We start from the raw sequence: 24,374 nt of genomic DNA, 5'->3' as shown, positions 1-24,374 counted from the left end.
TTAGGGATGTGCTGCTATAGAGCCCAATATGTACATATATGTCCAGGGCAGTGCTAGGTTCTTCTGCTGCTCCCCCAGACTCCCGGACTTGCTCTAATACTCTGGAATGGTGCCCACATCTAAAATAAAAACATTCAGCTCAGGTTGGATGGCCCTACTGCCACATCTAATGGGTTACTGTGATCGCTGGTCCTGTATATGCTGGAATTATGACACACAATACACTATGTATGACACATATAATGGGTTACTGTGATCGCTGGTCCTGTATATGCTGGAATTATGACACACAATACACTATGTATGACGCATATAATGGGATATTGTGATTGCTGGTCCTGTATATGCTGGAATTATGACACACAATATACTTTGTATGACGCATAATAAAACTGGTTGAGTACTAATGCTGCCCTCTACATGGACTGGCCACATTCGCTCTAAAATCGAGCATTTGGAAACCCCCCTCTAGAAATCCTGCGTTTGCCACTGACACGGGCAGAGTTTGGGAGTGCGTACGGGGTGATCCCCGGTCATTAACCGAGCGCTCTTTCAGTGAACTGATCAGCGACCATGTGGGGGCACGGAGTTGATCTGCTTTGTGGGGATGTTGTGGTTGTGTAAGACGAGACGACTTTTTTATGCGCGTTCGTTGTGCGCGGGAGCAGACGGGTCTTTTGCACCCAGTATAGGGTGGGAGAGCAAGTTCCAATACTCAAGATGACTGCCGACTAATGCAGCTGCGGATGGAAAAACAGTGGGCGGGGTAGGCTGTCACATGCTGAGGCACGGATATTCCACATCTACGGGCGGATTCTCGCATTAGCATAAGCTAGTAAGCAGGTTGGCGCGATCGTACGGAAAAAGCGCATGCAGATTAACGCAGATCTACAAGAAGGTATTTGCAGTGATTGTTACTGATGTAATTGCTGCAGAATCCTCTCCAGCGTGACCCTACCCTGTCATGTATGCTGCTGCTTTACTGATGGTAATAAAAGCTGTATTATTTGCCTGTAAATCAGGGGTGGGCAATAAGCGTATCTCCAGCTGTTGTTAAACTACAAAACCCAGAATGTTTTGCAACAGCTTTAGCATAGCAAAACTGTGGCAGGACATGTGTAGCTCTACAACATCTGGGGGCTGCCTATTGCCCACCCCTAGTGTAAATCATAGTGATTGCATAGGGACATGCTCTGTGCTGATGGTGGGTAACAAAGATACAATTAGGCTTTCCCTCTGATTAGAAAATCAAGGAGGTAATAGTGAGGACTACTGTTCATATGTACTTGAAGGTGCAGTCATAAAATCCATATTGATATTGTCTGCAGAATGTCTCCCACATTGTACCATCATTGTTCCTAATATATATGCTGTTTACTATCCAAGCTAAGGAGGATGCTGGGTACGGCTGGCTGTTCCCCTGCAGTTATCACTAGAGGCGAGTACACAGTCACAAATGGTTTTATTAATAAAGATATAGTGTAGTGTGCCGTTTATTACGGGATACATTCAATATCCTGGCACATGTCAGAATCCCGGTGCCAACAACCCGACGGTAAGTAGCAGGGTTGGGGGGAGAGTTAGGGGTTAGAGTTAGGCACTAGGGGGAGGGGGAGGTTAGATTTAGACACTAGGGTTGAGGTTAGGTTCAGGCATCAGGGAGGGAGGGTTAAGGTGCCTACACACATAGCGATATTTTACCCGATCTGGCCGATTCCGACGCATCGGAATGACAGATCGTGTAAAATACGCCCAAATCGCGAGTAAGTCGTGAGTCCCCACTCACGATGCGATGCGTGTCCCCGCTGGTCATACATCGCATCGTCAGATCTGCCGTGCTGTAGGGCAGATCTGCCAATCTAGGATACAAATGCACTGGAGAAAAGTCTGGATGCACGATAAAACGTTTGAAGATTGGACACTGCAAACTCCAAATCGTGTGCAGAGCTGCCGGGGAGAGTTTTCAAGGGAAATCATGCACGATGTTGGATCGTGAGCGCATCGCTATGTGTGTGGGCACCTTTAGGGGTAAGGAGAGGGCGAGGGTTAGGATACCTACCGACAGGTGTCTGAATCCTAGCCCTGTCAGGATCTGGAATGCCGGGATCCCATACCCATCCCGTTTATTTCAATAGTCTGATAAGATTAAACTTAAGTTTTCACATATAATTTAAAAGTATTTTGGTAATCTGAGTATAGTTAAAACAAAATAGCCATAACTTTCCCAACATCAGAAACACAGCGGGGAAACCAAAATAAATGCAAGAACAAGAAAATATTATTTAAGCAGCATCGTTTTCATGCTTTGTAGTATTATATTCTCAGAATACACACAGCAGAGGCAGCCACTTTGTGCGAGGTGCATTGCGCCTATCTATTTACTATAAGCTATTTACTTCAGGATAGCCAAGTTATTATTTTATTATATATGAGAATGCAGCCTGTCTGTTGACTAGAAGCCGTGTGTGATTCATGCCTCAGGGATGTAGGTAGTTCTTAGTAAATTGCATTCTTCCCAACATTTATCAAGTTGAAATCTGTAATAAATAAGCCCCACCCCTTAGTCACTAAATCCATGCCCCCTGTTCACACACAACCCATTCTGATTTGCCTGGTCACACCCACTTTCTGACCAACCGTGTCCAGTTTCTGGTGAAGCCTCGCTGTTTTATGTTTAAGCCACTCCCCTTTCAATCCTCCCATATTTTGGTTCATTCTATAACAAGGCTACGTCCGATGTATAGTTGTTGGGTGCACATAAATATCAATGTTCCCAGTTATGTATTTCTTTTGTTTGTTTTACTCTCTATTTATTTAAGGGTTTTGAATGTGACCATCTTTGTGAACCTGGCACTTGCTTTTATCGAAAAGCCTTCATCCCTAACTGTGTCATCAGACGTGCGTTACCGCAAAGCGGCCTGGCAGCCTCCCTGCGGACTGACCGAAAGCATAGAATTCCTCACTTTCCTGATCTTTATCGCCGATCTTTCTGTAAAGGTAATAATGGCCATCAACACGCTTCTGGAGTGTTTCGGTAATATGGCAGAGGTTCCCAAACTCTGCCATTACAGTCCAGATTTTAAGGATATTAATGCTGCGTCCAGATGGTTAAATCAATTTGATTGAGATGCTAAATAAGTCACCTGTGCTCAAGCATGGATATCCTTAAAACCTGGACTGTAGTGGTGGAGTGTTGGAACCTTTGGAATATGGGATAAGATTGATTGATTGTGTACTGTTGATAGCACACTGAGCGTGGGTGTAACCTGCTGCCTCAGTACACACAGTGACTCTAACCACCAACTTGCTGCCTGCATGTATCTGCCCATGTTGTTTCCTTATTCTAGTTTCTTGTTTTGTCTTCACGTATTTTTCATTTATAGGTTTCAATTCTGACTTTTTTTTTTTTTAGTTGTTTAAAATTCCACTCTTCTCACCTTTTTACAAAAATATATCTGTCTTATTATGTTTTACATTATCTGCCATGTTTGGGGGGTTTGGCCAGGGCATTAGGTTCTCACTCGACTCATCAACACACAGGCAGCTGTTTCAGCCTTGTTTGTCCTCCTCCGTGCAGAATAGGTTTGGTGAAGTCATACTGACACCGCTTCATACAAAAAAAAAAAACACATGAAAAACCAAACTGCAGTTTTGGAGATGTCCAGGTTACACAGGCTAGGGACAGTGGGCCTGATTCAGAACCGGACGCTAGTTGCGCTCGCTTGTTCAGAAAAAGGGGCCGGCTATTTAAATTGAGCGCTCGCTCTTTGCGGTCTGACGCCTCTATGTCTGAGCGAGCGAACGAAACACGCACTCGCTATTTTGTAAAGACGCCCCCTGGCCGCTCGCATCCTACGTCATATCCGCTATTTATTAGATTAATCGAGTACATCGAAAGGCGTCTGCATTTGGATCTCCCCTCCCCGTTTTCAAGCACCTTCCCCTGTTACCAACCACAAACGCCTCATCCTGTCACTCAAATTAGCAGGCACTCGCTATTTTGCGAACACACGATTTCCGACCGCACTGACTGGTTGGCACATGCGCATTACGACCCATACGCATGCGCAGATGTGCGAACATCGCTCGGAGCGAATGAGCAGCCGCTTACGAGTGGCTCTGAATCAGCCCCAGTATCCAAACACGGAACACACTCTATGGGGTAAATGTAATAGGGTCTGAGTTTTAATTGCCAAACAAACGCTGACCTTCTCACACATTTAAAGGTCCAAGTTTGTCCTACAACTCGGCAAATGTAATAGCCTGCGAACTTGTGAGTTTGAGGCTATTACATTATGCAAGTGTGTGCGAGTTTCCTCCTATGTAAACTCAGACCTTGTAATGTGACTTGTATGTCAAGGTCTGAGTTATACAGAAGTCTTCACAGATCAGTGAGATCCATGAAGGCTTCTGTGTTCAAAACCATAGTAAACAGTAAAAATAAAAAAATGATGTGCGCCTCCCCCCCTAAGCATAACAAGCCTGTACTGGTTCTTAATAAATAGGGGAAAAAATGCATAGGGTTCCCCTGTATTTTAAAAACCAGTACAAGGCTCTTTTGAGCCGGTCCTGGTTGTGGAAATGCAGAGGGTAAAATGAGTAGGAGGTCCCTGTATTTTCTATAACCGGCACCGTGCTCTTTCTAGCGGGGGTGTAATTCCACAGCTGGGGAACCCTTTCACTGGGTCCTCCAGCCAAAGCATTATACCTGACCACTAGTCAGCCCTGGCTGGGGATCCCTGCGGAGGTGGAGACCCCCCCAATAAAGGTGCTCTCCCCTCTCCAGGACACCCTAGGCATGAGCTGATAGCCCGGTGCTATCCCCGGCACCCCTCAGCGGTGGATACCAGATTGATTGTGTAAAACTAAAAGAACTAGAGGTCCCAGCAATCCTCCCCCGCATGCTTGGAGAACCACAAGTACCAGCATATGGGGCATTAAGGTACCTCTAGTTCACCTGCAAAAGAAATATTAAAATACTACAATACACACACACTGTGACAGTAAAATATTATTTAAACATGCATACACACTCAGCTTCTGCATTTCCTATATAAATGCTTTGGCTGAGCGCTCCCTGGCTGAGTTAGGTGAACCTCTGACTCTCTCAGCCAATGAACTGTTCCCCCTATTGACTTCAGTGGTGTGAACTGCCAGGTTATTAAAAATTACCTAGCGGTTAATATACTGGGGAACCCTACACATTTGTTCCCCTGTATGTTATAAACCAGGACAAGCTCAACAGAGCCCGGGGCTGGTTATGCTTTTAGGGGGGAACCCCCGCATCCTCTTTTTTTTTTTAATTTCATGATTTTTTTTAAATCTTACAATTTTATACACACAGAAGCATGCACAGATATCATGGACCTGTGCATGTTTCTGTGTAACTCAGTCCTGCTCAGGCTAGACTCGCTATTCTGAAGCAGGTCTGTTTTTTGATGAGTTTTCAGTCAGTAATAAAGTGCGGTGTTAAACGCTCGCACGCTATTTCATTGCCCGAATTGTATCCTCACAAAGGATGTGGATGCGTGTTTTGCCATTGCGAGTTGCGGGGGTGTGAAAAGCATGCAAGTTTGCATGTTCTTGCACCCTATTACATAGGGTTAGTACTGAAATGTGCGAGTATAGCGCTATACTTGCACATTTTCCAAACTCGGGCCATATTACATTTTGCCCTATATGAGCAAACCCTTGTCCTGCTGGACAACTTGCTGAGTGCAGCATGGACTCAAAGGATATTGGGCCTGATTTCATTCCGGATCACAACTGCGAATGCAATAGCGATTACGCACACAGTCTCACTCCGAAGATATGCTAATCTATTGCGATCGCTACGCCATCTCAGCACAACATAAGGACACCCACCTTACCTTACACACATCTGTAATACTTAGCAAGACTGCTAAACCATCGATAACACCTCAGCCTCACACACACTTGCACACGGCCTGACCTTACTCAGAAATTGCTAACCTCATCGCACGCAGGGAGTACTCAAGCTGCGTATGGCGTTTCTCCGACCAGCCCCCGTCACCACCCCCAAATGGTAATCCCTGTCAATCACTCTGCGATGGGTCTGCGTAGTCACTGCGATCGCAATTCCGATTGCAGTGGACTGTTTGCGCACTGCGATGCATACGTATGCACAGAACGCAACAATCATCCGATTGCGCACGGAATCGCAGTTCCGATCCTTGCTGAATCAGGCCCATTGTCCCTTAGTAACGAAGTTTGGAATTCTCCCTAATTATGTAGAGTATTGAGGGACACACCCAGAACATGTAAACCTTGAAGCACTTGGTGAAGCCAGGCACTCATTTTATATGTGAAATCAATAAAGACAGTGAAAGTTTTGGATGACAATAAATAAAGTTGCAAGAACTTTACTCCATGTTTTGTTTTTCTTTTTAGAGCTATTTAATTGGCTGGAATGAGTTCATTAAGAACAAGTGGCTTTTGTGCTACATCCTGACTCTCCTGGTCTCCGTAGTAGATTGGACGGTCTCTTTATGCTTCCTGTGTGCAGAGGTAACCTGAGAGTGGCTCAGCGATGTGGGCATGTGATGTGGATGTATGCTGGTTTTGTGATCATATCTATTCGGTTCGGTTGCATTCTCAAGATGCTGCATATCTCACGGCAACTCTTTGCAAAGCATTTTGTTTTATTAACCGAGAGGCCTCCTCTGCTGCAAAATGATTCAGGATATTGTGCCTTTATTTACTGTGTAATTAGGGGTGATAATATGTCTAATGCTGCAAGTATTGAATAGTGTTCATTCTAGCACCCTGCACCAGTCACAACCCGTGCGGTTCCTCTTGCCTGCCCGAGGTCTCTGCTCTGGTGCTTCTAGCACACTCTGGTCTGTATCTCAGCTCTTTGTTGCATTAGCTGAAGCACCAGAGCAGAGAGCGACACCCCAGGCAGGAAAGAGGAACTGCAAAGGTTGTGACAGGTGCATGGTGCTAGAATGATCACTATCAGAAATACAGAAGGCTCCACAATCCATACTGCATGGTCACATGAAACCCTGGATGCTAACATTTCTCGCACAGCACAGGAGCTGTCATAGAGGGCAGCAACCCAGTATTACACTATATATTTTTTGTTTTTTTTTGCATTTTGTATCATTCAGTCAGTCACATCTGTCCTGTAGTGGGGGAAAAAAATATGGGGAACATTTATACAAATTAAGGTAAAATAAAAGGGTGATTTTTGCCCCTAGAAACCAATCGGATGTTTACATATATTTTATTTTAAATAATTCTAGAAAAATCGTATTACTTGCTGTGGGCAACATTAACCACTATTTGTTTGTACTAGTTTTGGCAAATGTCCGGCAGTGTCTTTTTGTGAATGTTCCTTTGGGGTTATTGTCATGTAAAGAGGATGTTCATTAAACACGCAGCTGTATATGCCCGAAGAACTACATTGTATAATATATTAACTTTTTTGCACATAAATGATTAATTTAATGCTAGCACATAGTTGTCAATAAATAAGAAACAGCTGGAGTTGGGTAAAGCGATGTCTCTGCTATAAATGTTTCCCCTCCTTGCTCCCGGAAATGAATTTTTGCCTGCGGACAATGTTATGTACGAACCGCTATCACTACTTCTAGGGTTAAATTACTAAAGTGAGAGTTTTCAGAATTGGAGCTGTTGCACATAGCAACCCATCAGATTTTGCTTAACATTTAACTAGCGCCTTCTAGAAGATAACAGGTAGATCTGGTTGCTATGGGCCACATCGCCACTTCTAAAAACTCTCACTTTAATAAATATAGCCCCTAGTATCCATCACCTGGTTCCAGACCAATCGACTGCTAATGTCACATTACAATCAAATCAATTAAATTTTTTTTTTGTGCTAGGCTATTTTTATTCTCTCTATGTAATTAACTTTTTATTATTTTATTGTGCTAGGCTTTTTTTTTAAGCATTTATTTTTTGTTTTTTTCATAAATGTATAAGCTTTGTTTAAGCAAAACGTTCTCGTAATATTTGTCAATGTGCTTTTTTTCAGGGGGTGAGGATCCGGAGGCTGTTTCGGCCTTTTTTCCTCCTCCAAAATTCTTCCCTAATGAAAAAGACTCTAAAGTGCATTAAACGAACACTGCCAGAGATGGGAAGGTGGGTAAATGAGAAGCTCAGGGGTAACAACAATGAAAAATATTATTATTATTCTTTTAAATATTATCTGAACTGAGAGTTAAGATTTGATTGAAGATCTGTATTGGGTCTGTTTGTTTTATCTGACAAGCCATTAGATCTGCCCAGCCATTCCCACTGCATGGGGTCTCCTGCGATTGGGTTGGTAACTGAGTGGATCTGTGTATTTGTTGTACATGTTGGACACAGATCCGGTAGGGTGAACTGGATTGGCACTTGTTTGGCTGGCACTAATATCCAGTTGACTGTGCAGATGTTTCCTCATTCACCAATCCTCAAAATGCCATGCACCGCGCCTAAACCCCGTCGAGCGGTGTAGCGTAGGAACTTTTTAATTATATTTGCGTATAATTTGCACCGCAGACGCAGCGAAACACCACTCAATCTGTACCAGAGATGCCGGGCTGAGACTTTAACCGCACAGGGATTGGTTTTAAATATGTATAAAATTGCCGATGAAGCCCAACGGAACGAGGCGTATAAAAAAGCCGTGGCTGCTGCACCGTAGATCGTCTTCGTCTACAGGTTCAGACTCCATTGCGCACTGGTGTACAAGTGTCACATTTGAAATTATTCAGTGCAGTCTCGTTAAACGGTAAGTGGCGTAAGACGCATTCAAGCGACAAAAGACGCTCCGCACGAACCGACTCGCACGGGACCTGGTGCGACGAGAAGGGCTGTTTGTCGTGACTGCGGCAATAGTGTAAGAGGGCACCTCTGCAGGTTTGATGGATCCAGGGGCGTTTCTAGAGAGGAGGAGGCCTGTGTGCAGTCTCCGACACGGGCCCCCCTCCTCTCTATCAGGTGGCCGGCAGCGCACTGAGCTGTGCGCGCCCAGCGCCGGAGTTATAGACTCTGGGCACGAGAGTGCGCCCAGAGTCTATAGAGTATGCGCAGATCACGGTGGCCATTTTTCCTGTACTGCGCATGCGCAAATGACGGGAAAATGGCCGCGGCAGCCATCCTCCAGTCGTTTCTACAGCGCCGGAACCCCGCGCCGACGTGGGACTCCGGGGAGGTAAGTAATACTATGGGTGTGCGGTATGGGGCTCCCCTGCACCCATTATAGATACGCTGCTGGGTGGATCCCTGAAATGCTTAATTGAATGAATACCATATTTTACATTTATTCTAGTTTCTGGCAGTACATGTTGTTTGTAGATGGTCATTTATTGCTGTTTCCCCTGCAATGAATTTTCTGTCTTCCATCACAGAATAATACAGAACACGGTGACATGCTCGATACATGAGTTTTCTATCTATTAAAGTTGTTTTAAGACCCATTGTTCCTGATGCTTTAGTGGCAACCTCTTCTCTGGTGCCTTTGCCATTTACTTCATTCAATGCCCTCCCAGTACTTACATTTACACCACTCCTAGCCAACATCTGGGCATCATAGAGCCATGCCAAAGAGTTCTGTGGCCATCCAATCAGAAGCCATCTATAAATGATAGCTGGTTTCTGATTGGATGGCCATGACATTCTGCCAATCGAGAAATGGCTCTCATTTCTAGCCTTGTGTCTCAAGGCGCATACACCTTTAACGATTCTCTCCATGAGCGTTATCGTTAAGTGTTTGCCGGGCTCAATGTCGTTAACTATCCCTGAACATGCACATCCCGATGATATCAAGGTTGGCCTGTATGTTCAGGTGATAAAAGATATCGTTAACTATCCACAGGAGTGCGCATCGATAACGATATCTTTCATACACACTGGACGATATCGTGAACGATAACTTAATCGTTCACAATATCGGCCAGTGTGTACGCGGCATAACTCTTGCCGTCATCCAAGCTCAGAAATGAGCACACGTGCTGGGCAAACGGGATTCCGGTATTTGCATGTGATTGGTTCCTGTTGAATTGAGCGATAAGTGACGCGTGAGGGGCTTGGACCACTTTATTTAAGGTGGAGTAATCCCCCATACAATTACAAATGACTAGTGGATTGGGCTAGCACAACGTTACACAGTGCTGTCCCTTTTTGTGTAGCTATGTTCCACTTTGCACCTATGGGAACTGGGTTACAATGACGGACCCTGCTCAGTTATCAGGGGATTGTTATTATTGGGCTGGTCTCACTTGTAAGGTGACTAATGCGTAGATTTGTTTCCTAATAGTGTGATGCTGCTCCTGGCTTTGCATCTCTGCCTCTTTACCATGTTTGGTATGCTGCTGTTTGCTCATGCAAAGGTAACCATTCACTAATGATGAAGGTCCTCTGATGTATCATAGCGCTAGATAAGCTAATAACTCACCCGCTAACATCATCTCGCCTTTATCTAATGACAGCTGTGGGTGGAGGTGCTGGACGCACACTTTACACACCCTCACATACATATATTACACACATCTATATTTGGGGTCACCTCCATTTCCTTATCCCGCCCTCTGCTCTGTCCAGCCCCGTCCCCTCTCCGCTCCCTGCCCCAAATAATATACAGGCTGGTAATATATTGTCAAGAAGATATCCTAGTATTGGATGAAATGATTTTCCCTCCATGAAGTCTGCAGCATGAATGTTTGCTTGGGGTGCCTTATGGACAGGGCTGGTTTAGCCATTTTCACCTCTGAATATTGTTTTATCAAAACCTGATATTGGCAACATTTATCCTCTGTTCTCGCACATAACTCATTCCAAAATGCATCCATGTGCCCATCACTTGCCCTACATGTTCTCTGTCTAACCCCCACTTTCCAACAAAGCTCCTACATGCCCTCAGGCCCCCACATGTACTCCAAAACTTCTATATGCTACTCAGACCTACACACGTCAGTCATGTGGCCCACAAGCCCCATACATGCCACTCAGACCTCTTTACCAGCCCCTCACATGTCAGTCAGACCTCCCCATATAATTCCTACATGCCACTCAGACTTTTCCCTATGCCTCCCCAAATGTCACTCAGACCTTTCCCTATGCTCTGCCCCAAATGTCACTCAGACCTCTCCCTATACTGCTCCCCAAATGTCACTCAGACCTCACCCTATGCTGTGCCCCAAATGTCACTCAGACCTCTCCCTATACTGCTCCCCAAATGTCACTCAGACCTCACCCTATACTGCTCCCCAAATGTCACTCAGACCTCACCCTATACTGCTCCCCAAATGTCACTCAGACCTCACCCTATACTGCTCCCCAAATGTCACTCAGACCTCACCCTATGCTGTGCCCCAAATGTCACTCAGACCTCTCCCTATACTGCTCCCCAAATGTCACTCGGACCTCTCCGTATGCTAGAGGTGGCCAAAAAGCGGCCCTCCAGATGTTGTAAAATTATACATCCCAACATGCCCTACCACTGTTTGTAGTTCAACAACAGCTGGAGGGCCGCTTATTTCCCACCCCTGCCCCAAATGACACTCTGACCTCTCCCTATTCCCCTTCCAACAAATGCCATTCAAACTTCTCCCTTTGCAACCCACATGACACTCAGACCCCCCCCCACATGACACTCGGATCTCTCCCTATGTCTCCCCACATGACACTCGGATCTCTCCCTATGTCTCCCCACATGACACTCGGATCTCTCCCTATGTCTCCCCACATGACACTCGGATCTCTCCCTATGTCTCCCCACATGACACTCTGATCTCTCCCTATGTCTCCCCACATGACACTCAGACCACCCCCCCCATGCCCCCCACATGACACTCGGATCTCTCCCTATGTCTCCCCACATGACACTCGGATCTCTCCCTATGTTTCCCCACATGACACTCATACCCCCTTTTTACATGTACCATTGTGAGCATTATCTGTTGGTGTAAAGCTAATACATACACTACACTTGTTGGACACATATGAGCTTACGGATTAGATGCAAATGACCCCCTCAATCTCTAGAAGCAGATCAGTCTGCAGTTACTGACTGGTCCTCCTCCCCCTCTGCTGTCTGTTATCATCATGCTCCAGCACCTTAGTCCCAATAACTAATACCGCTGATGGTGGGGGGGGGTCACTATGAATCAAAGCTTTGTCCATAAGGAGACTTCCAGTCTGTGACTTTATTTGCCAGTTCTGGTGGAGTATACAGTGACCCTACCTCTCCTGCAGCTCCTACCATTGTCTACTGCCAACCCACTGTATAGGGCTGCCTGCTATCACCTTGTCACACGCCCAATACATTTGGGTTTGAACTGAGCAGAGCAAATTGATTCCTGTGCTCCTCTGTTCAAGGGGCCGTTGATGCCTCCACAGTGAGGACCAGCTGCCCCCCTGAAAATGGCAGGAGAGGTAAGTGCTCAGTACACTCTAGTGCAGGGCTTTAGCTAAGCCACAGATTAGAATATTACAACTTCTGATGTCTGCAGTAAGAAGTAAAAACTAGTGGAGAGAGTTTGTCGATGGTAAAAGATAATGACTTCAATTTGCACTGATTGGGATTGGTTTCCTGGTTCATACCTGACCTGCAGACTGCCCATTAATACTACCCTGTGTGCTAGTTCTAAGCACATAGTATATATGTGTAATGCACTGAGTATATATGTGTAGAACTGTTAAATATGTATAAATGTCACAAATTGCTCTTGTTTCTGTATAGGTTCAAAACCTGTTCCTTCTGTTGTTAAGGACTAAGCTCTCCTGTGTGTAAGCATCTGTTCTTCCTTCTCTCTATTCTATGTATGTACTGTCCATTTTCCATCACTGTCCGTGTTCCCTGACTCTGTGCGGTCTGATAATGATGTACATTATATGCGATATACAGAGGCTTCATTCATAATGCTGAATGTTACATTTTGGTAAATTTTCTTGCCCCTCATCCTGTCTGTGCTTGTGAGCAGGATTCTAAGGTTGACGTTGAGTGGTTCAGATACTTCCGCAACCTGCCAGACTCCCTGACATCGCTCCTGGTTCTACTGACCACCGCCAACAACCCTGATGGTGAGTCCTGTTGTACATTAGTGTGTTTGTGCTTTTAACAAACAAAATAAAATAATAATAATTACAATTTACATTGCAATACTCCTTTAATTTTGTATCTGTTAGATTGGGATTCCAATCCTGAAATTATTTTGTAATACAGGGATTTTGGGATTACCGGGCTTCAATCTTGAGATCCCAGGTTTAATCTCTAGATCGAGATTGAGGGGAAAAGAGGTACAAAAGTGCTATCCTACTTCCCCCTCCTTATCCTCCCTGCTATCCAACTTCCCCCTCCTTATCCTCCTTGCTATCCAACTTCCCCCTCCTTATCCTCCCTGCTATCCAACTTCCCCCTCCTTATCATCCCTGCTATCCAACTTCCCCATCCTTATCCTCCCTGCTATCCAACTTCCCCCTCCTTATCCTCCCTGCTATCCTACTTCCCCCTCCTTGTCCTCCCTGCTATCCTACTTCCCCCTCCTTGTCCTCCCTGCTATCCAACTTCCCCCTCCTTGTCCTCCCTGCTATCCTACTTCCCCCTCCTTGTCCTCCCTGCTATCCAACTTCCCCCTCCTTGTCCTCCCTGCTATCCAACTTCCCCCTCCTTATCCTCCCTGCTATCCTACTTCCCCCTCCTTATCCTCCCTGCTATCCTACTTCCCCCTCCTTATCCTCCCTGCTATCCTACTTCCCCCTCCTTATCCTCCCTGCTATCCTACTTCCCCCACCTTATCCTCCCTGCTATCCTACTTCCCCCTCCTTATCCTCCCTGCTATCCTACTTCCCCCTCCTTATCCTCCCTGCTATCCTACTTCCCCCTCCTTATCCTCCCTGCTATCCTACTTCCCCCTCCTTATCCTCCCTGCTATCCTACTTCCCCCTCCTTATCCTCCCTGCTATCCTACTTCCCCCTCCTTATCCTCCCTGCTATCCTACTTCCCCCTCCTTATCCTCCCTGCTATCCAACTTCCCCCTCCTTATCCTTCCTGCTTCCCCCTCCTTATCCTCCCTGCTATCCAACTTCCCCCTCCTTGTCCTCCCTGCTATTCAACTTCCCCCTCCTTATCCTCCCTGCTATCCAAATTCCCCCTCCTTGTCCTCCCTGCTATCCAAATTCCCCCTCCTTATCCTTCCTGCTTCCCCCTCCTTATCCTCCCTGCTATCCAACTTCCCCCTCCTTATCCTCCCTGCTATCCAACTTCCCCCTCCTTATCCTCCCTGCTATCCTACTTCCCCCTCCTTATCCTCCCTGCTATCCTACTTCCCCCTCCTTATCCTCCCTGCTATCCTACTTCCCCCTCCTTATCCTCCCTGCTATCCTACTTCCCCCTCCTTATCCTCCCTGCTATCCAACTTCCCCCTCCTTATCCTTCCTGCTTCCCCCTCCTTATCCTCCATGCTATCCAACTTCCCCCTCCTTGTCCTCCCTGCTATTCAACTTCCCCCTCCTTGTCCTCCCTGCTATCCAAATTCCCCCTCCTTGTCCTCCCTGCTATCCAACTTCCCCCTCCTTGTCTTCCCTGCTATCCTACTTCCCCCTCCTTGTCTTCCCTGCTATCCTACTTCCCCCTCCTTATCCTCCCTGCTATCCTACTTCCCCCTCCTTGTCCTCCCTGCTATCCAACTTCCCCCTCCTTGTCCTCCCTGCTATCCAACTGCCCCTTCCTTGTCCTCCCTGCTATCCAACTGCCCCTTCCTTGTCCTCCCTGCTATCCAACTGCCCCCTCCTTGTCCTCCCTGCTATCCAACTGCCCCCTCCTTGTCCTCCCTGCTATCCAACTGCCCCCTCCTTGTCCTCCCTGCTATCCAACTGCCCCCTCCTTGTCCTCCCTGCTATCCAACTGCCCCCTCCTTGTCCTCCCTGCTATCCAACTGCCCCCTCCTTGTCCTCCCTGCTATCCAACTGCCCCCTCCCCCCTCCTTGTCCTCCCTGCTATCCAACTTCCACCAGTGGTCTCTTGTCAGTGGGCGAATTGTCTGGTCCTTTCCCAGGTCTACCTGCCATAGCAGAGCTTTGTAGTGCTGTGATGCTGCTGCTCTCTGTCACTGCTTTGCTGGGAGTGTGCCGCACATTGATGAGGTCACCGCACATTGCGCTCACAGCCTATAAGTGACTGAGAGCAGCTGTATCATGGGACTCCAGCTATTCTACTGTGGAAAGGTATACTTCCCCTTCAGATATTGTACCTGGAAGTGACGTGGACTGAGGGCAGAAGTGCAGTGTCCTGCCCTCAGAGTCCAGCAAAAAAAAGAGAGTTGGCCCCTCGCGGGCTCCCTTCGCTCGCCATGCTTCGGGCACATGATTATATTTCCCCTCTATGCCCACTTGGATGGTAGGGAATGACGTTGGACACTGGTTGATAACATCAGCGTACAGAAGCTGAGGGGGATGTAACTACTTCCGTTCTGCTGTGGGCAGCTGAGAGCGTATGAGAGGACCGGACAGCCTGACCACAACCAATAACCACTGCACTCTGGCCCAGTCCATGTGTTTGGAATCCCATTATACCTGGGATTTAATGATTATAATCCTGAGTATTTTGCGGCCTAAGAATTGTCCGGAATCCCTACTCCTAATGCTGACCCAATTATCTGCAGCTGATTTTAAATTGGTAGAAAACATGGGCATAAAATGATGACGTTTCCTTTCCTGGTTGAGCACTGAGATTGCAGCTGACGCCAGTGATTTGCAGAGTTTGTAGTTTGATCTGCTGTGTCCACTTTCTTCCCCTTTAGTTACAACAGAACTTGGCATACACACTACTATTGTTTTCTTCTTCTGCAAGGAAACAAAATTGCTGCTCTCTGCAAAAGTTTAACATCCTCCAGTGCAGAGGAGCGGATACGTTTAACCCCTTCCAGTGCAGAGGAGCGGATACGTTTAACCCCCTCCAGTGCAGAGGAGCGGATACGTTTAACCCCCTCCAGTGCAGAGGAGAGGATACGTTTAACCCCCTCCAGTGCAGAGGAGCAAATACGTTTAACCCCCTCTAGTGCAGAGGAGCTGATACGTTTAACCCCCTCCAGTGCAGAGGAGCTGATACGTTTAACCCCCTCCAGTGCAAAGGAGCGGATACGTTTAACCCCCTCCAGTGCAGAGGAGCTGATACGTTTAACCCCCTCCAGTGCAAAGGAGCGGATACGTTTAACCCCCTCCAGTGCAGAGGAGCGGATACGTTTAACCCCCTCCAGTGCAGAGGAGCGGATACGTTTAACCCCCTCCAGTGCAGAGGAGCGGATACGTTTAACCCCCTCCAGTGCAGAGGAGCGGATACGTTTAACCCCCTCCAGTGCAGAGGAGCGGATACGTTTAACCCCCTCCAGTGCAGAGGAGAGGATACATTTTAAATGTTGGTTTTCACTATGATAGAGCAGAATATGAATGATCATCATCTTAGTAACTGGGGGAAGTGAAGTAAATGAGTGCACATCTATTATTAATGGTCCTCCTGTAAATATGTATTTATTGTATAAACCTATTCAGGTGTGCGCTTCTTGTGCAAAATCATTTTTAATCCTCTATATTCTATTTTTGTTTTATTCTTACGGTCCTCTGTGCCGTTTCTCACCCTGTCTTATTAATATAAACCGCTCCATCCTGCCCCAGTGTGCTTTATAGGGGCAGCAGCAGATAGGTCAGTTTCCCTGCAGCTCGTGTTGCAATCCACCCCGTCGCCCGAGCTGGAGACGACTTCTATGAAGAGGGTTGGGGACTTCCTTCGGTAATATCGCATAGAATGCGCTTCCCTGCAGAAATGATATTTCATGTTGCGGATTAGATATGTAAATATGCTACACGGGGAGGAGAGAGCACATTTAGGGGGCGTCTCTGAGTTAGTGTGGCGGAAGGAACCTTTTCATCTGCAAACTTTTTGTTTACTGCTATTAGTGGCCGTAATCAGAAGTGGGCATATGCCTCGTATATATGATAGCTGTCTAATACACCAATTAAAATGTACGCTAGTGATATTAATAAGACACCTCCAATGTCTCCTCATGGTTTTTATCAATTTAAAAGGTAATTAAAGCTTGAACACGCAGTGTCTTGGTGAGAGTTTGAAGTTAATAAAGTGGATTGCATCTAACTTCCAATTTTACTTTTTCATTCCTTCTCTCCGTCTTTCCGCCGGGCACCTTCTCATCAGAATCTGCCATCTTGCAAATGTTGCAGCAGAATTTATTTATTTTTTTTGTAAACCAAATGTCTGCGTGCACTCGTGTGTCCAAATAGGTGACATTGGTGCGCCTTACACAGTATGGGAATGCTGCACGCTCTGCAGTTAGTGCAGAACCCATAGATCGTTATTCCTCCTTATATAGAGAGAATCAGGTTAGCACCTAACAACCGAGCAGACTGTGTAAGTGGTGGTGTCAGTTTTATAATCTAGTAGCCTGTTCTAGGCTTTTGGCATAGCGCCGCTGGCCTTTAGTGCCAACCATTAGTACATGTCACAATATTGTCCAACGAATTGTCTGATTTAACCAATAAAATTGCAAACATCTATTTTTAATAGTACAAATCTGTTTAATAGTACAAATCTGTTTAATAATACAGGTTGAGTCTCCCATATCCAAAATGCTTGGGACCAGGGGTATTTTGGATAACGGAATATTCCGTATTTTGGAATATTTTCATATTATAATGAAATATCTTGAGAATGGGATCCAAATATACACACAGAATGCATTTATGTTATATATACACCTTATACAGAAAGCCTGCCAGTAATTTTATACAACATTTTCAATAATTTTGCGGCAAAAGCAAAGTTTGTGTACATACATGAAATTCATTTATGTTTCATATACACCTTATACACACAGCCTGAAGGTAATTTTATACAATATCTTTAATAATTTGTGCTTTAAACAAAGTTTTTGTACATTGAACCATCAAAAATCAAAGGTTTCATTATCCCAGTCATGCCAAAATAATTCCATATTTCGGAATATTTGGATATGGGAGACTCAACCTGTACAAATCTGTTTAATAGTACAAATCTGTTTAATAGTACAAATCTGTTTAATAGTACAAATCTGTTTAATAGTACAAAGCTGCAGCTTTTCTAATCTGACGCCCGGCGTCCCCGCACCGATCTGTGTATTATGTTGTGCTCTTAGCGCACTGGGGGAAACCATACACCTGATCTTTATGTTGTGCAGTCTGTACATCTGATGAAGTAACCTGAAGGCTTCTTTCCCTCCTATTATAGTGATGCTTCCGGCCTATTCGTACAACAGAGCCTACTCCCTCTTCTTCATCATATTCACAGTCATCGGTGAGTTGTAGCAAAGATTTGCAGGTCTCTTTTGTTGCTTCTTTACACCTCCCTATTGACGAATGAACCAATAGTATGGGTCGGTATGATCACGCCATGGAATAGAGATAATTACTTGCATCTCGGGTAAGCTATCAGTGGTGGTAAACAGCTTACGGCTTAGCTGGACGGTAATCTCACCACTCATCCGTCTGAGCTCTTTATCAGACGTCTGCCGTAGAGCGGGAGATAAACTTTTCTCATCAACAAAACCTTTAGTAGATTGTCCGGGTATTTCAGTAAAGGGGACACTTCTAAGCCCTCTCACCCTTACTTTCTCAGCCCCTTACCTCACACATCTTTATGCTAATTAGCCAGGTATCATGCTGGCAGTAATATCTCTATCTGCACCTCTTCCCTCAGTTATGGTTTGGAATTATACATTTATTTTAATGACCCCCTGTCTCCATCAAATAGGGAGTCTGATTCTGATGAACTTGCTGACAGCCATTATATACAATCAGTTCCGGGGCTATCTAATGGTAAGCATTATTGTGTGTGCAATTACATTGCTGGATTAAATAACAACTCCATCCAAAACTAAGAATTAAAATAGAAAAGAAAAAAAAAAAAAAAAACACTTTTTTTTTAAATTTGTGTTTGGCTCCCACCACGCGGTTTCCCACATCCGCCGGGTCCCCAATTGATGTGAGAGTTGCACTTGGCACTTTAGTCCCCTTCCTGCTTAGCATCTCTCATTGTGATGAATGAGAAGTCCTGATGGGAGGGGCATCGACACCCGCTCAGCTACTATGTCACGGCTGAATGGGAGGAGGAGATGAGTGTGGTATGGAACTCATAAGGACCCTAGCTGATAAAAGCGGAGTGTGGATGGGAAGTGCGTTGGTGTTTATTTATGTGACATTGTGTGTGTGTGTGTGTGTGTGTGTGTGTATATATACCTGTTTTAGAATAAAAAAGATAAAAGGGCTGGAGAGCCATAAACTATATAGACAGCAGACTTATTGACCTATGTACACAGTCACTGCCACGTGCCACCTCCAGGTTCGGATACCACTGTCTTGCTTAGTAGGATTTTAGCCTATAAGCATCCGGTTTTTATTACTAAACATCATTTGAGTCAGAGATAATACTAAAGTGTCCCAAAGATATTGTGACGTTTTTGCTGTTGAATATAGAGAACGGACAGTAACCTATCGCTGTGACTCTACGTAAGCAAAGGAACATGTTTCGTCTTATCCCACCACCTCCAGGATCTGCTCGCTTATAGGGTTCTAACCCACTTGTCCTGTTAGTTGACACTCTTCTAGATTTCCTCTATAAAAGGAATAACCCTAAGGGTCACTTACTAACATTCCTTCCTTTTATAATGTGTTATCCATCTCTTGTGCAGGAATGGGAGTAAACACATCCTCGGCTTTTGGGCCAACCTTCCGTTAGTTTTAACTTTTACATTTCTCCCTTAAAATACTGCTCAGATTAGCCCCTCTTATAGCTCATATTACTGCTCGGTATTTGGCATACTTGCATTCTGTCGGGGCCTCCAAATGGCAAGAGCAGGAGGCGTGACAATGTGATTTGCATAATCAAGTCGCCGCCCATTTCACTTGGGATGTGGGCGGGATCTGGTTTTGTATCCTGCTCTCCCTGGAGTCGGGGAGAGTTTCCTGAAATTCAGGGTTCTACCGAACATTCCTGGGGAGTAGGCACATTGCACATCTGTGGGACTAATCATGTGCTTTCATGTACCAAATCTGCATGGCTCTTGCAATAGGCTTCCCGATTATAGTAACCTGTTTCTTAGTAAGTTCTGTAACGTGTTCTTCTTTGCTTCTTCCTCTCAGAAATCTGTACAGGCCTCACTGCTCAGGCGGCGGCTAGGGATCCGAGCAGCATTTGAAGTCCTTTCATTCTACGGGGAGATCACATCCCACAGTTGTTACCAGGAGTAAGGAATATTATTATTATTATTTACAAATGGCTATGCATGGTGAATTTTTAAATGGGCATTCCAGTTGAACTAGACTAAGTAACTTCTCTTACCAATAATACTATTTGTTATTGGCCCCTACCTTGGGCTGCTCATTGCTTGTTGTATTTAGCAGGGTCCCATCACTTACACTGTATAATACAGAGGAAGAGCTGTTAAGGTCACAGCTTCCACGGTCAGATGCCCCCAACCGCAAGAGCTCACCACCTCTTGGCCTCGCCTGCCTTATAGACCATCTCTGAGAGGAGGCTATCTCTATGTTTATCTGTAGTATCCGTGCGGGACAGTGCGGTCAGAATGGGGATTACACTATTTATAAGGGTCCGCCATAGAAAAGGGACAGAGTGACCCGCAAGAGGTTAATGTGGGACTTCCATACTGTGTTCCCCATCCTATAAGGGGAGAGACGGATCTAGCACACTGAGAAGTGGCCTGACTAGGGTGTTGGCTCATTGGACAGAATAGCGCTTGGTCTACCTGCTCGGTTCCAGCAGCTGTTCCCCCCCATTCTCTAGGGAAAGAGGTCTTTCAGATCACAGACCATATGATGGGATTTAGTGGGATATACAATAAGCCTTGGATATAGATAAAGTACCAACCAATCAGCTCTTAACTGCCATTTTTCAAACACAGTCTGTAACATAGCAGTTGGGAGCTGATTGGCTGGTACTTTATCTCTCTCTACTTTATCACTCTCCAAGGCTTTAGTACATCTCCCTTTAGAAGGATATTGGTGTTAAATGCAAAAACCAGGTGTATTTTGCATTTACTATTTTTGCCCTTATAAATCCAAGTGGCAGCTTTTTGTTACAAAAAATACCTGTAGGTCTAAACTACACAGAAAATATAGGGGGTGAGATAATGAAATACACTCCCTGCATGTCAGGAGAGGATGAAGGAACCAAAAGTTGCTCCACTATTGCCCCTTGGTTTGTGTAGAGCTTGTCTGAAGAAAAGCTGATGCAGTCAGGATACCGGCGGGCGCTATCCCACCGTCTATATCCTGACGCCCATCATTAGCCCCACTACGGGATCTCGACACCCGGCATACCGAACGAAGGTATGCCGGGTGTCTTAGCGTCTAGCCGCGGGGCGGGAGGGTTAGGTTTAGGGAACTCCGGGGGAACTTAGGGTTTGACACCCCCCGGGAGGGTTAGGGTAAGGGTGGGTTAGGCTTAGGCACCACTAGGGGGTGTTAGGGTTAGGCTCTAACGGGGGGAGGTTAGGGTTAGGCACCCCTAAGGGAGGGTTAGGGGGGGGGAGAGAGGGAAGGGTTAGGGTACTTTTAGCTGTCGGGATTTCGACCCGCCGGGCTGCCGGTACTTGATCCGGTGGCTAAACAGCCGCCGGCATTTCATACCAATTCCGAAGGAAAGGTCTGGCTTTGGAATCAATGAAAATAATGATGCCGTTAACCGGGCACAGCCCAAGCACTGATCCTCCATTGCTGTTTGAGCTGTGCCCCGTTAGCGGCATCATTATTCTCATTTAAGTACCCTGCCTCCATTCAGTAAGTCTGTGTCCCCCTGTTGACAAATGAAGAAACTGCATGCTATGGTCTGTTAGTAACTGGTAGAATAGGCCAAGGCTCTAACATGAGCAGCTTGTGCTATTCGATAAAATGCAAATGACAGAATAACGCTTTGGTTACTGTATCGTTGGCGTGTGCACTGCTCCTTAGTGCCTGTCCATGTGTAAGTACCATATTACAGTCTATACATCTTCGCATCATACCTCTTAGGTCTGTAAGCCCTACACTGCATCTCTATTCACTAATAAGAATCACTTTTTATTTGTTATTGTCTTTTTAGGGCCTGTATAGACTGTGAAACATTCATTAAAGTTTTGCAGAATGTCAAAATGGACGCCTACTGCAAAATGGTGATCCTGGAGGTAAAGGCCTGGTGGGGGGACATTTTGGCGAATACCATCTTATTATGAAGTCATTCTTTCACAATTTTCTGTATATCTTCCCTGATGCCCCTACAGAAAGTGCAGCCCTGCTGTGGGGGTGTGATCTCTGCAGAGCTGTTTCAAAAACTGTTCGATGAGCTTGATAAGGATCCGGTCAGACAGGTATTCACTATATTTGTGGCTTTTTGCTGACAGAAGCCAGTCTACTTATTTTAGTATATAAAGAACTGGAAACAAGGCAGTCCTGTTAAGGAGAATAGAATTTTGGGTATTGCCACTTACATGGTAGAATGTCGCTCGCTCTGTTCATTAATATAATCTTGTTTTGACAGAAAATATCCACCGACAGTAACTAGTTATTCTTTATTAGGACTCCTCAGATTATTAAGCTGCACACACACAACGATTTTGTTACCAACGATTTTCTGTCAGATTTTCTGTCAGATTTTCTAAATTGTAATGAACGATTTTTTTGAACTACAAACGATTTTTGCACATTCCCTTAATGAAAATCGTTGAGTTGACTAAATATGACTAAACTACAAACGTGAACGCGCATGAACGATCATCGTTTGACTGAGAAAGTGAACGATTTTTTCAAACGATTATCATTTAACGATAATCGTTCAAAAAAATCATGTGTGTATGCAGCTTAAGGGGTAAGATGCAAACAAGTATAGGTTAACTGAGGGGCCGCCCTAGGTTAGACTCATGTGTAAATTCAATTACACTGCAGTTTTTTTCTAAATGGTTTTTGATGCCTAAAATATTAGGAATGTAGTAGTAATTAATAGAAGTCATTGGAAGACTAGCGCCACTAACGTACGGCTGTTTTTCACTGAAATTGAGCTATTTATTCTATTTATTTCTGAATTTAATAGTAACATTTATTTACAGCACCCGCCTCAGCCTGTGTATCAGTCCAAGTTCCTACAAGTTCTGCAAATCATCGGTAGTCATCGTTACTTTGACTACCTGGGGAACTTTGTTGCGCTGGCCAATCTTCTGTCTATCTGTGTAAGTAGTAAGCGCAATAATTTTTTATGTTACTTACTGATTGTATTCCTTCAGCTGTCTCCGTCTATAGTTCTGAAACGTTTACTAAATAGTTTGCACCCTTTTTGCTTTTTGGCCTAGAGTATTTTTTTTTTTCTCTCTTCCTTGCATTCTAAACAGTTCTACTGACTGGGATATACTGTGTCCATATCCAAAGGTAATAAAATACTCCTCCTGATAAGGTGTAAGGGTTTGTCATGCACTTCTATTATTATGTGGGAGAGTGCAGTTATTGAAACAGAGCTAAACGTAGGCCTGTTGGTGAATTGTGCGTGTTTTCGCACTGCGCAAGCTTCGGAACGGAACGCACGCAATTACGGGTGATGCAGAATGGTAGGCATGTAGATCGCATGTATTCGTGGGACGACAGTGGTGTAACTGTGCTGTTACAGGGTGTTGATATGACATAGGCAAACGTTGATGGAGGGAGGTGGAACTGCGGACAGTGCAGAGCTTAATGTAAGTGTAAATGCGCCTATTTGGAGGTAGGTGCAAATACGGACTGATGACTGGTAACAAATCAATCGTTCAGATGGGGGGAGGTGCTCTGCAAAGTACGTTCAACTCTGCTTCTGTGTGATTATACCATATAAGCCATAATTATACACGTATGAAAATTACGTATATACCAATCTTTATGGTGTTTTGTGAATGTTGTTTCCACACTTACTTGATCTCCAAGTTAGATAACTGAAAATTCAATACAAACATTATCCTTTGGTCTACATATAATAATAAAGCCGAACCCTTATTCTGGGTTATGTGAGTGCTTTCTACCAGAGCTGCTTAGCAATGCGCGGTCTCCAGCTGTTGTAGTGTGGCCGTTGCCTTTATCTGTTAGTTCAGCACTTGTTTCCTTATCTGTACTGTGACAGTGTTACACTGTTTTCATATGATATATGATATAACAGACTATTTTGAAATTCCAGTACGGGTGTAATAATGTGAGCATGAGGCCATCCGCCCTGTGCCTTTATTTGATGATTAGATAATGTGCGATTATATATGATGTCCTTGCAGGTTGTCTTGATGGTTGATGCAGAAAAATCCGGGAGCGATCGAGATGACTTCTCTTTGGGCGTGAGTATTCCTTATAG

The 24,374-nt window shown here is 45.1% G+C and overlaps 1 protein-coding gene across 1 annotated transcript in view; it reads left to right on the top strand.

Annotated features, from left to right (window-relative positions):
- TPCN2 (two pore segment channel 2) overlaps positions 1–24,374 on the top strand; it is a 61,734-nt gene that overhangs the window by 16,654 nt on the left and 20,706 nt on the right. The window contains exons 4-15 of the mRNA XM_088461486.1: positions 2,820–2,997; positions 6,412–6,528; positions 8,024–8,130; positions 10,292–10,364; positions 12,957–13,056; positions 18,252–18,317; positions 18,774–18,838; positions 20,162–20,265; positions 22,119–22,200; positions 22,297–22,383; positions 23,119–23,238; positions 24,298–24,357. Coding sequence (XP_088317612.1) covers positions 2,820–2,997; positions 6,412–6,528; positions 8,024–8,130; positions 10,292–10,364; positions 12,957–13,056; positions 18,252–18,317; positions 18,774–18,838; positions 20,162–20,265; positions 22,119–22,200; positions 22,297–22,383; positions 23,119–23,238; positions 24,298–24,357 — 1,159 coding nt within the window. The remainder of the gene's footprint in view (positions 1–2,819; positions 2,998–6,411; positions 6,529–8,023; positions 8,131–10,291; positions 10,365–12,956; positions 13,057–18,251; positions 18,318–18,773; positions 18,839–20,161; positions 20,266–22,118; positions 22,201–22,296; positions 22,384–23,118; positions 23,239–24,297; positions 24,358–24,374) is intronic.

The sequence above is a fragment of the Taudactylus pleione genome, unplaced genomic scaffold (genome assembly GCF_031769625.1).
Source record: "Taudactylus pleione unplaced genomic scaffold, aTauple2 ptg001060l, whole genome shotgun sequence".
NCBI lineage: Eukaryota > Metazoa > Chordata > Amphibia > Anura > Myobatrachidae > Taudactylus > Taudactylus pleione.
The sequence above is the reverse complement of the archived record's forward strand: the minus strand, read 5'-3'. Positions and strand labels throughout refer to the sequence as shown.